The sequence below is a fragment of the Batrachochytrium dendrobatidis genome (genome assembly GCF_000203795.2).
Source record: "Batrachochytrium dendrobatidis JAM81 unplaced genomic scaffold BATDEscaffold_8, whole genome shotgun sequence".
Classification (NCBI taxonomy): Eukaryota; Fungi; Chytridiomycota; class Chytridiomycetes; order Rhizophydiales; genus Batrachochytrium; species Batrachochytrium dendrobatidis.
This window is the reverse complement of record NW_006281106.1, coordinates 886,145-900,239: the sequence shown is the minus strand read 5'-3', so window position 1 is coordinate 900,239 and position 14,095 is coordinate 886,145. Positions and strand designations below refer to the sequence as shown.

Below are 14,095 nucleotides of genomic sequence, written 5' to 3'. Positions count from 1 at the left end.
GGCAGAGTTCAAGGTCGAATCTTGAAAAATCAGCCTGCAATGCAGGATGAATGTTCAACCTTGTCGTGCCAAGATTTAAACACGGAATGCAGCCCACAGGCAATCAACACAGCATGATGTACATTCTGGGTCAAAAAGACACTGTGGAATAGGGCATTCGCCCTCGTTAGGAGGAATAGGTTCAGGTTCTGGCTGAGGCTCTGGCTCCTTGGGCTCGTCATCGGGGAAGCCACCATCAATAACGTTATTGTACAAAAGGGAGTTGGGTGCACCACGAAGATCGCCAGAGATACGATCCTTGGAAGCCACAAGCTTAATGTAGTCATGAACTGCCTTGACTTGAGTAAAAGAGCCCTCGGCAAGCGCAAGAGCAACAACACCAACGACATGAGGAGTGGCCATGGATGTACCAGAAATGGTATTGATCTTGCCATTGTTCCAGGTAGAAGTAATATCTACTCCAGGAGCAATAACATCAACGCATTTGCCACGTTCAGAGAAGCTAGCCAAGTTGTCATTCTTGTCGGATGCAGCAACAGTGATGGCTTCGGGAACACGAGCAGGAGAAAGAGAGCAAGCATCACGACCAGAGTTACCAGCAGCAACAGCAAACACGAGACCGTTTTTGGTAGCAGCCTTGACAGCCTTGTCCAGTGCAGCCGATGCACCACCACCAAGAGACATGTTGGCAACGGATTTAAGAGGCTTGTCTTTACCATTCTTTGCAGCGGCATCCTTGGAAGCCCAGTCAATTCCAGCAATCACATCAGAGGTGGTTCCAGATCCCTGGTTATCCAAGACTTTAACAGCAATCAGAGTGACATTCTTGGCAACACCGTAGCTCTTGGATCCAATTGTACCAGCAACGTGAGTACCGTGACCATTACCGTCGTTGTTACCATCTTTGGTAAAGGATTTGCCTAGATGAGCACGACCTTCGAACTCGGGGTGCTTGATGAACACGCCAGTATCGATAATGTAAGCATTAACGCCAGTACCTGCTGAGCTGGGGTAGGAGTAGACTTTTTGACTAGCGTCGGGATGATCACGGAAACTAATACGAGTCAGACCCCATGAAGGAGCCTTGGGCTGAGTATCAAAGATGGTCATGACCTTGTCCTCTTCAATGTGTGCAATGTCGCCATGTTCCTAATCATCACAAAAGCATGTTAGCGTGGATGACTCACCAACAAACATAGCATTATGTCGACATTTAGTCACATGGCATATTGATGTCATGCTGCTATACAAACAGATGACCATACTGGACATAATAGCTGTGCAAGACAGCCAGCAACAGTAGGAAGCAAATGCAAGCAGTAGTACCTTGAGAAGGGATGCAACAAATTGAGGGAGGCGAGCACTGTAGCCCTGGAAGCCATCCATATGATATCTATGCATCACACCGAAAAGCTCGTCCATCATGCCCAGGGTCGATACTTTGGGTTCAGGGCGATCAAACAAACGGTCTTCATCGCCCTGAAAAGAGAAGATAGGAGCGGCAGGAAGATATGGCTTGATAAGGTTTTTAATCCATTCAAAATGCTTTTCGACTAGGTGTAGAAAGGTGGTATACCAAAAGTCAGATGAGCATGGGTAAAAAGGATCAGCAAAGGAATAAAATATAGCAGGGAACCACTCCACAGCAGTCATTTGAGTAGGGAATAAGGATAGCCAGGGTTGTTTAAACTAGCTTGCACCCATAGCAGTTCATCCTATTATAAAACTTACCAGACTCTTCAAACATATGGTCTTTAAACAGGATAATGTACTGGTTAGGAACACTAGTGCCGGCAGCTTTGTGCAAAGAAGGAGCAGCCATGACAGTAAAGGGAGAGACCACTGCCAAGAGAAGGAGTGACAGCTTGGCCATTGAAGAAACAGGCTTGAATAGCATATTCAATGGAGAAGACTAATTAGCAAATAAACAGGTGTGATTTCGAGTTAAGAATAAACAAGTCTAGTTCGAGAATAACAAGCTATTTATAGCAATCCTATGGATAAGCGGAGAAGTTAGATTTATAAGCGGAGTTGCTCTTCGCGTAGACTAGCGTGCTTATCATATGAGCTTAATCGACTCATGCTGTGTTTTTTAGAATCTGATAAGCTTGCTCTGGTCTATTCTTCAGCCCCTCCAAGTATCGCCTCGTTTGATGATTCACTACTCTTCAACACAGCCTAGGTGATACACACTTAAAGCCCAATATTCATCCAATTGGTATATAAATCTACAACCAAATCTGGTCCAAGCAAGAGTTATTCCGGTAGATAGTCTGGGTATGCCAGCTTCAAATATCATATGTTCTGGCACCATTTGACCGGGAATCTTGTGTAGCCATCACTTGAATATCAAGTGTTAATAGTAGATTGAATGATAGAATCTGCAGTTTATGCAAATCAACCATATTTGTGTAAATGAACCACCATCTTGCTGTGGCTTGTCTTTGAAATGGATAATAATTGACTATTCGTTGTGACTGTTAGAAATTGGCTTTAATGGACACTCGATTCTTCAAAACATAATCTGCATCATGCAGTGCAACCAAACTATGGCTTTGAACAGAGATTGTCTTTACTTTTGGCATAGCCATGCATTGTACGATTACCAAATTCACTGTAATCCAGATATTGGGTTCGACTGTTTTGATATTGCCAAAAGCATTGCCAATTATTTCTGTTGTGTCCTAAAATCGTGAATATGTTCTAGTTTGAGAACCCAAAGGTTGCATGTCTTGGGAATGCAACTATACATGCCAATCACCAGAAATACCAGTAAACTAAAAGGTTCACAAAACAATATTACCCAGTAAATCTGATGGGAATTATCATTTCATAAGACTGCCAGTTTATTATGTATTTTATCACCCTTGCTTAGCGTTTCATTTTGGTAGTTCCGGCTGTAGATCCAAGATTGTAAAATACTAGTACCGTCAGAATGATACAATGCGACTTGTGAGATGGCCATCATCAATACTATTGAGCTCGGATGCATCAAATACCAATACTTATTGAACTGAAGCTTGGCTGCGTAGTGGCGTTCGAGCTGCCCGCTAATTGCAAGCAACAACCACACCACACGTGATGATGTTACCAATTAGTAGCATTTTTGATATAATATTGATTTTGGCAATTACTACTTTCTTTATTGACAATACACTTTAGATTACATGTTGGTGACTTATATACTCACCTTGGCAGCAACTGCCATAGCTGTTGCTGCACAAGATCCTACTTGTGGATCCCAGCATCAAAATGCTCACTGTCCGGGCACTCTTTGCTGCTCATTTGTTGGATATGTGAGTTTCTTTATTTTTGAACCTTGAATGCTCAAGTTTTTTTGCTATGCACTCTGCTACAATGGTAGCCACTATCAATTATATCGATTCTTTTTTAGATTGATTTGAATTGACTGAGCACATAGTTTACACCGGTCTATTACCATTACTTGTATATACCAATGCTTCAGAATATCAATGGTTGACTAGTTTCAACCCTCTTTATTTATTCAGTAGCCTAATTTGGTTAAATGCACGCGTTTAATTGACTTGCATTTAACAGCCCAAAAAATTAGGGTAGTTAATGCAGATCATACTGACTCTTGTTTATATTTGATTATCCTAGTGTAACAACTCACCTGTGCACTGCGGAGCTGGATGTCAAGTGCTTTTTGGGCGATGTGACGGAGCTTCATCACCGGCTCCATTGGCTCCCCCAACTCCGTCTGTAGATGTTAAATGTGGTGTTGGTCGTGGTGGAAAGTGTCCCAACTCGCTTTGCTGCTCTCAATATGGGTATGTTTTGTATTATTGCAATCCGTGTCAATGATACTGTGATTTTAACTTGTTTAAATAGATGGTGCGGAAATACTGATGCTCATTGTGGAGTTGGATGCCAAAACCCTTTTGGTACTTGCAATGGAGCTCCACCAACTCCACCTACCCCACCAACTCCGTCTGTAGATGTTAAATGTGGTGTTGGTCGTGGTGGAAAATGTCCCAACTCGCTTTGCTGCTCTCAATATGGGTATGTTTTGTATTATTGCAATCCGTGTCAATGATACTGTGATTTTAACTCGTTTAAATAGATGGTGCGGAAATACTGATGCTCACTGTGGAATTGGATGCCAAAATCCATTCGGTACTTGCAATGGAGCTCCACCAACTCCACCTACCCCACCAACTCCGTCTGTAGATGTTAAATGTGGTGTTGGTCGTGGTGGAAAGTGTCCCAACTCGCTTTGCTGCTCTCAATATGGGTATGTTTTGTATTATTGCAATCCGTGTCAATGATACTGTGATTTTAACTCGTTTAAATAGATGGTGCGGAAATACTGATGCTCATTGTGGAGTTGGATGCCAAAACCCTTTTGGTACTTGCAATGGAGCTCCACCTACTCCACCAACCCCACCTGCTCCCGTGCCAATTCCTGGTATTAACTCTCGGTGTGGCTCTCAGTTCCAAGGTCTTGGTTGTCCAGATGGATTGTGCTGCTCGGCTGCAGGATATTGTGGGATCACCACTGCCCATTGTGAAGCTGGTTGTCAAGCCGACTCTGGTATTTGCTCCCCAGCTCCCCGATCTGGATTCACTCTTCCACCAAAATATAAACCAGAAACCTTCCCGGCTCTTGCTCCCAGTACTGCTGCATGTACCAAACCTACAATTCGCAAGGAAGTGCGCTCACTAACGGCCAAACAACAGGCCAACTACATCAATGGTATCAAATGTCTTCACAAAGCACCTTCGCGATTTCCTAGTAATCTTGGTACCGTATCGCTTTACGATGATCTAGTCTATGTTCACACCTTATCGGGTGATCTGGCACATCTTTCTGCTCAGCTACTTCCTTGGCATCGTGTTTTTACTCTCAACTTTGAACATTTACTGCGTACTGCCTGTGGCTACACTGATCCTCTTCCTTATTGGGACTGGAGCATTGATTCCCAGGCACCCGAAAAATCAATGGTGTGGTCCAACACTTTTATTGGTGGTGATGGCGCTGCCAACACTGATTGTATTGCTACAGGACCTTTTGCCAATTTCCAAGTCAATGTACCATCACGACATTGCATCAAGCGCCGATTTGAACTAAAATCTGATAATGGTAGCATGATGGGTGCTCTGTATTCCCCTGCTGAGCTTGCCACCATTTTCTCTACCGCTATCGACTATGATTCATTCCGTATGACTATTGAGGATAATCCACACAACAGTATTCACGGAGGTGTTGGCGGTGATATGGATGATCCTATTACTAGTGCCAATGATCCAGTGTTCTTTTTGCATCATGCCAACATCGATCGTCTGTGGTGGATCTGGCAAAACAGCAAACCGGCACATATGCACTCGTATGGTGGTAACCGAAACCCAGACAGCTCCTTCAAATTTGCTTCCCCAAGTGACCATGTCTTTATGTGGGGTATGGGCGAGAATTTCCGTGTTGATCAAGTGCTCGATATTGCTGGTGGTGGCCGGTTTTGCTATGGATATGACAGTATATCTGTTCCCACTGCTACAAGGCCATCCCACTTTTCTGCTGCTTCGCTAATGGCTGCTAATGCTCCTGGTTCCGTATTGGTGAATGCTACAATTGTACCTGTGGTCAACAACTCGTTCCCTGTGGCAGTAAAGCCTTTGAATGGCAGTCTGCCATCTCCTGGTGCATTTGATCGTACAGACAAGTTCCACCTACGTCATCATAAACCACTCAATGAGACATGGCTTCGCATGATGAAGTATAGCGACAGTGCTATTGCTCGTGTACGTGCCAACGAAGCCAAGGTCAATAAAATTGTCGATCTTCTAAATGCAGAAACTGACATGGGCAACTTCTTGTCTGGATCTGCGCTTACCATCAAAGAGAACTCCCAAGTCAAGTTTGTGGCTTCCAAGCCAAACGATGTCACTGAATCTGCTTTTATTACCAAGCAGTTTGCTAGCAAGCTGATGAAAGCTGTTGGACCATTTGTTCAATAGTGACCTTTTATGCTCATCTTACTGTGTACTACACTATACATTTTTACAATTGATAAATGAACATGTTTTTTGCTGCCATATATTCATGTAAAATAAAACAATGAATGGCTCTTGATAATGCTTTATTTTGTATTAGATAGAATCTAATTATTTGAACCTCGTTAAACAACCATGACTGAATTTTTTCACAAAAAATAAACTCGGATAATCAAAAGATAGCACAATATACACGACTGTTATTTCTCACAGCGACAATCACTTTTACTGCTATCCAATTCACTAAGCTTTGGTTTAGAAATAGAGTTTTGACTAGCCTTAGTAAAAGTACTCACGAGCAAGCCTATTCAGGGTTGATAATAAGCATGCGTGGTACTCATTTTTGGCTGCTATCGGCTATTTACAGAAATATAGGCTTGCTGGTAGACAACAGCAAAAATAAGGTCTACGTCGTTTTCACTCCAGTCATCACAAGTCATTTATCAATGCACTTTGAACGGGCTTACCATATACCTATATGCGCCTTGATAATCCCTTATACTCAGATGATACTGAATAGGGACGATATACTATTTGTCCACTGTAAGACTTGAGTGGGCTATTGGCTTCAGTCTGTGTATGCTATTTAGAGTTGAAGTCGCCCTTGCATGTCAAACAGCCCTGTATGGCGGGGTTCTTGTAACTGCTGTGGATTGTGAATACATTCGACGCGAGTAAAATACACTGAACACCCTAAACGATTAACACCAACCTCCCTTAATAGGTGTGCTTTGGAAGGAGTGTATCAGACAGTGAGTATAACTACCCCTGATATGCAGGTAAGCAAGATGCCCTAGTTATTTTACTAAAAAAGGTGTGTATAAATAACCAAAGATACTAGTACAATCTCATTAGCTAGCCAATTCCAACAAGCTGTCAAACCATTTGACATTAACTGTTGTGATCTAATTGGTATTACTGAAAATTTAGAAAAATGCATTACTTGTCGGTTGCTGCTATGACTCTGGTTGCTACGTTTGTAGCTCCAGTGGCTGCTGCCTCTCGATGTGGTCCAGGTCGAGGTGTTTGCCCAGGTCGTAAATGCTGTTCTGCTAGAGGATTTGTAAGTATAATGGCTTTATGTGCTAGCAATTCACTCTAGTATCCATTACTGGACATATGTGCAGAGTTGTCTTGAACTCATTGCGATCAAATGAATCTCTGCCATCACTTGACCGTACCTCGTTCACTATCAATGCCAGTGTATAGACTAACAGTTGTATGCAATATATTTGATTAGTGTGCTATCACGGCCAAGCATTGTGGTGTTGGATGCCAAACGCCATTCGGATATTGTTTCGATCATCCAGATAGACAAAGAAGACACAAAAAGCCAGGATCAAAGCTTAGTTCAACTAGACCAACTTCCAAAAAACCTGCAGCCAAAAAATCTACGGTCAAGAAATCTGCTGCCAAGAAACCTGCAGCCAAGAAATCTGCTGCCAAGAAATCTGCTGCACGGAGACCTGCTACCTCATTAGTGGCCGGACCTAGTGCCAATTCTAGACAAACGCGTCGTCATGTTGGACCTCGATGTGGTCCAGGATTTCCCATGTGTGCCAATGGTGGATGCTGCTCATCACAAAATGTATGTGGATTAGAAACGGACATGTGCGAAGCGGGATGTCAATCTCAATACGGCGAGTGCATGCCAGGACCATATAGAGCTATACCAAAGTCGGTCAATCATCAAAGTAGCAGAATGAGACTTCGCAACCGTCCATGCACCAATCCATCTATCCGAAGGGAATTCCGCGAACTTACTCAACGACAACGAGCAGATTATATTAGAGCAATTCGTTGTCTTCAAACAACACCCTCTACGTATAATCGTGAATATGGTAGCCTGTCACTTTTTTCGGATTTGATGTTCACTCACTACATTTCCTTCGAATTCGCCCATCACACCGCCATGTTTCTACCATGGCATCGTGTGTTTATGCAAACTTTTGAGGATCTCATGCGTGATAGATGCGGTTACAAAGGCTCTATGGCATACTGGGACTGGTCACTTGATTCCCAGGCACCTGAACGATCAGAAGTATGGAGTCCCAATTTTATGGGCGGAAATGGTGACCCAGTAACTAAATGCGTTACTAATGGTCCGTTTGCTGGCGTCAGGACGCAAACCCATCAATGCATTCGTCGTGATTTTGTACTTTCCGAAAACATGTATTCCAGTTACTACCCTCCCAGTGTTATCGCTTCTACATTAATGATAACCAGTTTTTTGGAATTCAGTTACGCTATTGAGCAAAGAATTCACAATCTCCTGCATTATGCAGTTGGTGGTGATATGCACGACTCTACCATAAGTTCTAATGATCCCATTTTTTTCCTTCATCATACCAATATTGATCGTCTCTACTCTAAATGGCAAGACATGCATCCCCATCAAAAGTATGAGTACTCGGGAAAGAGGACCAAAGAATCGACGTATTCAAATGCACGCACCACCGATCATATTCGCATGTGGGGTATGGGTCCAGATCACCAAGTCAAGGATGTTCTTAACACTATGGGTGGTGGTAGAATGTGCTATAGATACTCCAATTCAGTCGTATTAAGACCATTACACTTGAGAAAACGATCACCAGTTCCTGTTGGCACTTCGTCAGATGAAACTGTGCCGATTGAAAGATCGGGAATTCCAGTATCTGGAGAAGGGAAAGTAGAAGTTCGTGTCAAAAGGTTGAAAAAGGGACAGATTCTTCCAACTACCGATAGAAAGGATCAATTCCACCTTCGGGCTCCTGTTACTCTACCGGATGGCTATTATACCAAAATGAAAGTCGGTCAAAAAGAAATGAGGAATATACACAGAACAGGCAAAAAAATTGACCAAACAATTTGTGCACTCAATGACCTTACAGATTCTGGGAAATATATATCGCCATCTGCTTTGGCGATGTCACAGAGCAGTAGTTTTGGCTATTTTCCAGCAACTAATGAAGAGGCAAAGGTGCGAGATGATATTCTAACATCAGCAGTCGAAACAGTCCAAACTCGAATTGGAAGTATATGGACCACAGACAAATAAAACAATATATATTATTTTAACACTGATCATTATTTTATTGTTGGAATGATTATAAAAGGATTGAACAGTAAGTATGCGGTGACTGATCCTTTATTGATTACGGTTTGTACAGAAACATGAGTATACAAATCAATGTTCATTTGGATACAATTCGACGCAAGATTTTGCCAATGATTCTAGCTTTGCTAGTAGTTTTGAATTCACGGCAATATCGGCAGTTGTCAAGTTTGAAATAATTCCAATGCCACTAGATCGACCTAATAAGCTTTACTACGAATAGGACATTTTGTTTACAGCAGCCAATCAGCACGATTTTCAATCACTGCATGATTTACAGTCACCGACTGTAAAACTGCGATAAATTAGACCATCGGCAATTCCAATGCCATACTTCCAAAATACTCGCAGCAAAAAGTGTAGTTTTGTGTCCATCAACGCATCATAAACTACATATTATGATTTAGACAAGCATATTCTATGCCATCCATTTGGTGCTTTCTTTTGACGCCACCACCACTTGAATCATTATTCAGCTCTATATGACAACATCACATATTGATAAAACAGGCAGATGGCAGACCACTTGTATATTTTGTATCAGTTTAAGAGTATAAACTATATATGAACATTTACAGCATAGTTGTTGCCGTTATTTTGGCAATCGCTAGTGTTTCCGCACATGAGAAACGTTGCGGAGCTGAATATGGTGTATGCCTTGAAGGCCAATGTTGCTCATCGACCGGATATGTAAGTAGTACAAAATAAACCAGCCTTTTCTGCGTGCAAAGCTATTTTGCCTTGCACCGCTTTAGCACATCGAGATGGCAATGTTGTCTAGTATAAACTTTACTGATCAATACGATTGATTCATGCTTTTCTAGTGTGGAGATAGCTCGCAGCACTGCTCAGTCGGATGCAACCCATCATTTGGTATGTGCACTATAGATATGGACATGGCTGGTCCACAGCAGCCCAGTGGTAGCTTTTCTGATTATGCTCCAGTTGCTCCTCCAAAGAATTTCCCTCCAAGACTGTTTCGTCGACAGCAGCAAAAAACACCTGCTCAGCTCATGGGCGAATGGCAGGATAAATGGACACAATGGTTAAAGCATTTGGACTGGATCCAGCAATGGGAGCGATGGAATTTGTGGTCGTCTTTATTGGCCAACACGCAAATCACTCAGAATCAGCGTACTTCTCAGTATCAGGAATTGGTTCAAAAGCAGCGAGATCAAATGCAGCAAAATCAACAGCAGTACCAACAGCAGCTTGGAGACTGGCAGAAATGGGTCGAGTCACAGAATCGACCAACTCAATCAGTGGATCAAACCAGCTCTAATGGTCTTCCTCAAGGAAATATTCCCTTAGGTGGACAGTGTGGACAAAGATTCGGTATCTGCGGAAATGGTGGCTGCTGCAATCGAAATGGCATCTGCGCGACTGACACTGACTCATGCGAAGTTGGTTGTCAATCTGCTTATGGAGAGTGTACACCTGGTGCTGAGCAAGCCATGCCTCCTGCGTTCAACCCCAATCAACCCTCTCCACTTCAACCAAAGCAGAGCAGATGCACTCGACCAAGTACCCGAGTAGAATTCCGCGAGCTGAGTCAATCCCAACGTAGTGCATATGTTGAAGCTATCAAATGTCTACAGAGCACTCCTTCAGCATTCCCTGAAAATCTTCGTGCTGTATCTTTATATGGTGATCTCTTTTACACCCACTACAGTGCTGGTGGACTTGCTCATCTTGGCGCCGTCTTTCTCCCATGGCATCGTGTATTTATGCAAAATTTTGAAGATCTCATGCGTGGAGCATGCGGCTATTCTGGCCCAATGGTATACTGGGACTGGAGTCTAGATGCATCAGATCCATCCAATTCGCCTGTATGGAGCTCAGATTTTATGGGCGGAAACGGTGATCCCGACACTGGCTGCATTAACTCCGGTCCTTTTGCCAATCTACGTGCATTTCATCCAACCAACCATTGTGTTCAACGTCGATTTTTACAAGTTAAAGATAATGACATGTATAGCTACACTTACACGCCCCAAGCAGTCAACGACATCATTATTAAATCCCAAACATACAACGATTTTCGAATCCGATTGGAGAGTAACCCTCATAGTGGTGTACATTTCGGTGTTGGTGGCGATATGGGCATAGCTACGGTTAGTGCAAGCGATCCTATTTTTTACCTGCACCATATGAATATTGATCGTCTTTGGGCTATCTGGCAAGAGCAAAGCCAAAACAACATCAATGATTACAGCGGAAATCGTCACCCGTACTCTACATTTGCTTATGCTTCTCGAACCGATCACATCCGCATGCTTGGTCTCAGTGAAGATTTTCGTGTGAGTGAAGTTCTCAGCACGGTTTCTGGTGGACGTTTTTGCTATCGGTACTCCAACATGGATATTCTTACATAGTGATGTCAATTCAACCTTTTACAACTGTTTTTTAAACCCTCATAACTTTCCATCGATTTTTTGATTTACATTGATACATTTGATTCTATCCGACACATAACTTTCCGATTGTATTCTTTGGTAGCCTCATTTTGACCGCCTACTCTTGTATTTCAGAATATACAGTATTTTGAATATCTACAGCTATCTTCGCTGTTGATTGGATTTTTAAACCTGATTATTGATCTAAATAAATTTGCATGCATATTAAACAATTGGAGTTGGTAGACCGATCGTCCAAATAAAATGAATAGGGCTTAATATGCTAATGGCAAACAAAACCTGTTACTGATGATGTGTCATAGTGATCAGAGTATCACCACTTGAGTCACCATTCCTATCAGACGGAGCTTACAGCATAAACAGATTAGCTTGAATTGCGTTTCAAACGACTTGCCACCCTGTGTATACTCTAATAAGCCTGATAAGTCGGGCCAATGGGCCGAAATCCATGCAGTGTTGGTTTATTCGGAGGCACAGTAATATAGCCTTTTGGTGGCAAGCAAAGTAGTCGAGTGCTTTAGTATTTGATTTACCACTCATGCCAACGTTATATCGACTTTGTCTTGGTCTATCTTTATTTAGTGCCATTTACAATTCCAACAAAGATGTTCTTTAGAAAAGTGTTGATTTATGCTACACTTGCACTTACAGTTGTTGCTATTAATCCAAGATGTGGGCCAGGCATGGCCAGATGTCCTGAAGGTTTATGCTGTTCATATTCCAGAGTGGTAAGTTTTTTCAACCATCTAATCCGAATATGGACATTTTGATGTATTCCGCCAGTTTTGAATTTTGGCGTCATGTATCGCATCTAGTGTAGCTAACGAATTGGATCCATCTAGTGCGGAAACACTCCTCAGCATTGTGGAGCTGGATGTCTTCGAGAGTTTGGAGCTTGCTATACAGATGGCAGCACACAACGTACCCCAAATCCTCCACGGCAGGCTCCATTTGGCGGTCGATGCGGAGCAGGCATTGGAAGTTGTGCCAACGGTGCATGTTGCTCACGTAGTGGCATATGCGGAACCTCTGCAGCATCGTGTGAATCTGGATGTCAACCACAGTTTGGTCTATGCTCACCAGGCCCAACCGTAAAACTCCCACCTGCGTTTGACTATCGATCTAACTCTCCGTTTCTAGACCACAATCGTCAGTGTACAGCGCCACGATTGAGAAAAGAGTTTCGTGAACTAACGCAACAGCAGCGCCGAGAGTATATCCAGGCAATGCAATGTCTGCGTCAAGTACCGTCTGGTTTCCCGCCAGATATTGGTAGTAGATCTGCATATGATGATTTGGTTTATGTGCACATGGGCGTAGGAGCGATTGCACACAATGTCGCATTATTTCTTCCATGGCATCGCCTATATCTTCTCAATGTAGAAGATTTAATCCGTAAAGTATGTCGATATAGAGGGACGATGCCGTACTGGGACTGGACTCTTGATGCCGAAGCACCGCAAAACTCGCCTATTTGGGCTGATGATTTTATGGGTGGTGATGGATTACCTGGGACAGATTGTATTTCCAGTGGACCATTTTATGGTCTTACAGGAGTTCATCCTTCACACCATTGTGTCAAACGTCGATTTGATCTTGCTCATGGCATGTATTCAAGTTTCTACACACCCGAAGTTGTTTCTAAAATTGTGCGAACATCTCAAACGTATCTAGAATTTCGCCATGAGATTGAAACCAAGCCTCACGGCAGTATACATTCTGGCGTTGGTGGCAATTTTGCTACTGCTACGATTAGCACCAATGATCCATTGTTTTTTCTTCATCACACTAATATGGATCGGCTGTGGTGGATTTGGCAGTCACAGAGTCAACGCAATATGAACTCGTATGGCGGAAACCGGAACCAGTTATCAGATTATAACTATGCAACGTTGAGTGACACAATTCCTATGTTGGGATTATCCGGCAACAAGCAGGTATGGGAAGTTATGAGTACTGTTAGAGGAGGCAGGTTTTGCTATCAGTATACCAACATGGAAATGAGTACTCGAAACTCTCTTTCCAAGCGAGATCTCGTATCTAATTCGACCATATCATTTAAGCCCAACTCTCCACTGGATATGATCAAACAAGACCCGTTTTTAAAAAATAATGCGAAAGCTTTAGTATAGAATTGAAAAATCTGTTGTCAGATTATTATGTTTAGATGTATGCTAATTATTGATCTACCCATTCAAAACTGGGTCATGATTTTTAAATAAATTACCTTTTATATAGTACTCGAGTAATTTTTACAAACATATCTAATGTAAAAGATATTGATTTTGACTGTTGTCCAACTCACCCTTGTTGTATTGTAAAAACTCGGATGTGTTCTAATTCAAGAAAACAAGATTGCACATCTCAGGAATACAACTATGCATGTTGATCACCAAAAAGATCAATCAACTAAAGAGTTCAAAACACAATGCCCAGTAGATTTAGTGATACCAGTCATTTGGTGAGATTGACTGTTTATACATCGACACCCATATTCAGTTTCCACTTGGTGTAAATACGGTTGTAGTAGAGTGAATGTATAGCAAATCAAATCAATTTAGCATTGTGA

General features: G+C 42.4%; 4 protein-coding genes across 4 annotated transcripts; 3 read left to right on the top strand and 1 right to left on the bottom strand.

The window, feature by feature from the left end:
• Window positions 1–75: 75 nt before the first annotated feature.
• BATDEDRAFT_12494 (uncharacterized protein) lies at window positions 76–1,386 on the bottom strand (the record flags this gene model as incomplete). The annotated part of the gene is made up of 2 exons (XM_006679753.1): window positions 76–1,149; window positions 1,327–1,386. The coding sequence occupies 2 exons, from the start codon at window positions 1,384–1,386 to the stop codon at window positions 76–78; spliced, it is 1,134 nt and encodes a 377-aa protein (XP_006679816.1).
• Window positions 1,387–3,167: 1,781 nt separating this feature from the next.
• Window positions 3,168–6,045, top strand: BATDEDRAFT_89622 (uncharacterized protein; the record flags this gene model as incomplete). Its single annotated transcript, XM_006680135.1, has 5 exons — window positions 3,168–3,296; window positions 3,622–3,791; window positions 3,853–4,023; window positions 4,085–4,255; window positions 4,317–6,045. The coding sequence occupies 5 exons, from the start codon at window positions 3,168–3,170 to the stop codon at window positions 5,974–5,976; spliced, it is 2,301 nt and encodes a 766-aa protein (XP_006680198.1). The 3' UTR covers window positions 5,977–6,045.
• Window positions 6,046–6,946: 901 nt separating this feature from the next.
• On the top strand, window positions 6,947–9,052 carry BATDEDRAFT_89716 (uncharacterized protein; the record flags this gene model as incomplete). Its single annotated transcript, XM_006680134.1, has 2 exons — window positions 6,947–7,075; window positions 7,253–9,052. 2 exons carry the CDS (start codon window positions 6,947–6,949, stop codon window positions 9,050–9,052), a joined length of 1,929 nt encoding a protein of 642 aa, XP_006680197.1.
• Window positions 9,053–10,563: 1,511 nt separating this feature from the next.
• BATDEDRAFT_12457 (uncharacterized protein) lies at window positions 10,564–13,658 on the top strand (the record flags this gene model as incomplete). Its single annotated transcript, XM_006679745.1, has 2 exons — window positions 10,564–10,999; window positions 13,045–13,658. The coding sequence occupies 2 exons, from the start codon at window positions 10,564–10,566 to the stop codon at window positions 13,656–13,658; spliced, it is 1,050 nt and encodes a 349-aa protein (XP_006679808.1).
• Between the last annotated feature and the right edge of the window lie 437 nt (window positions 13,659–14,095).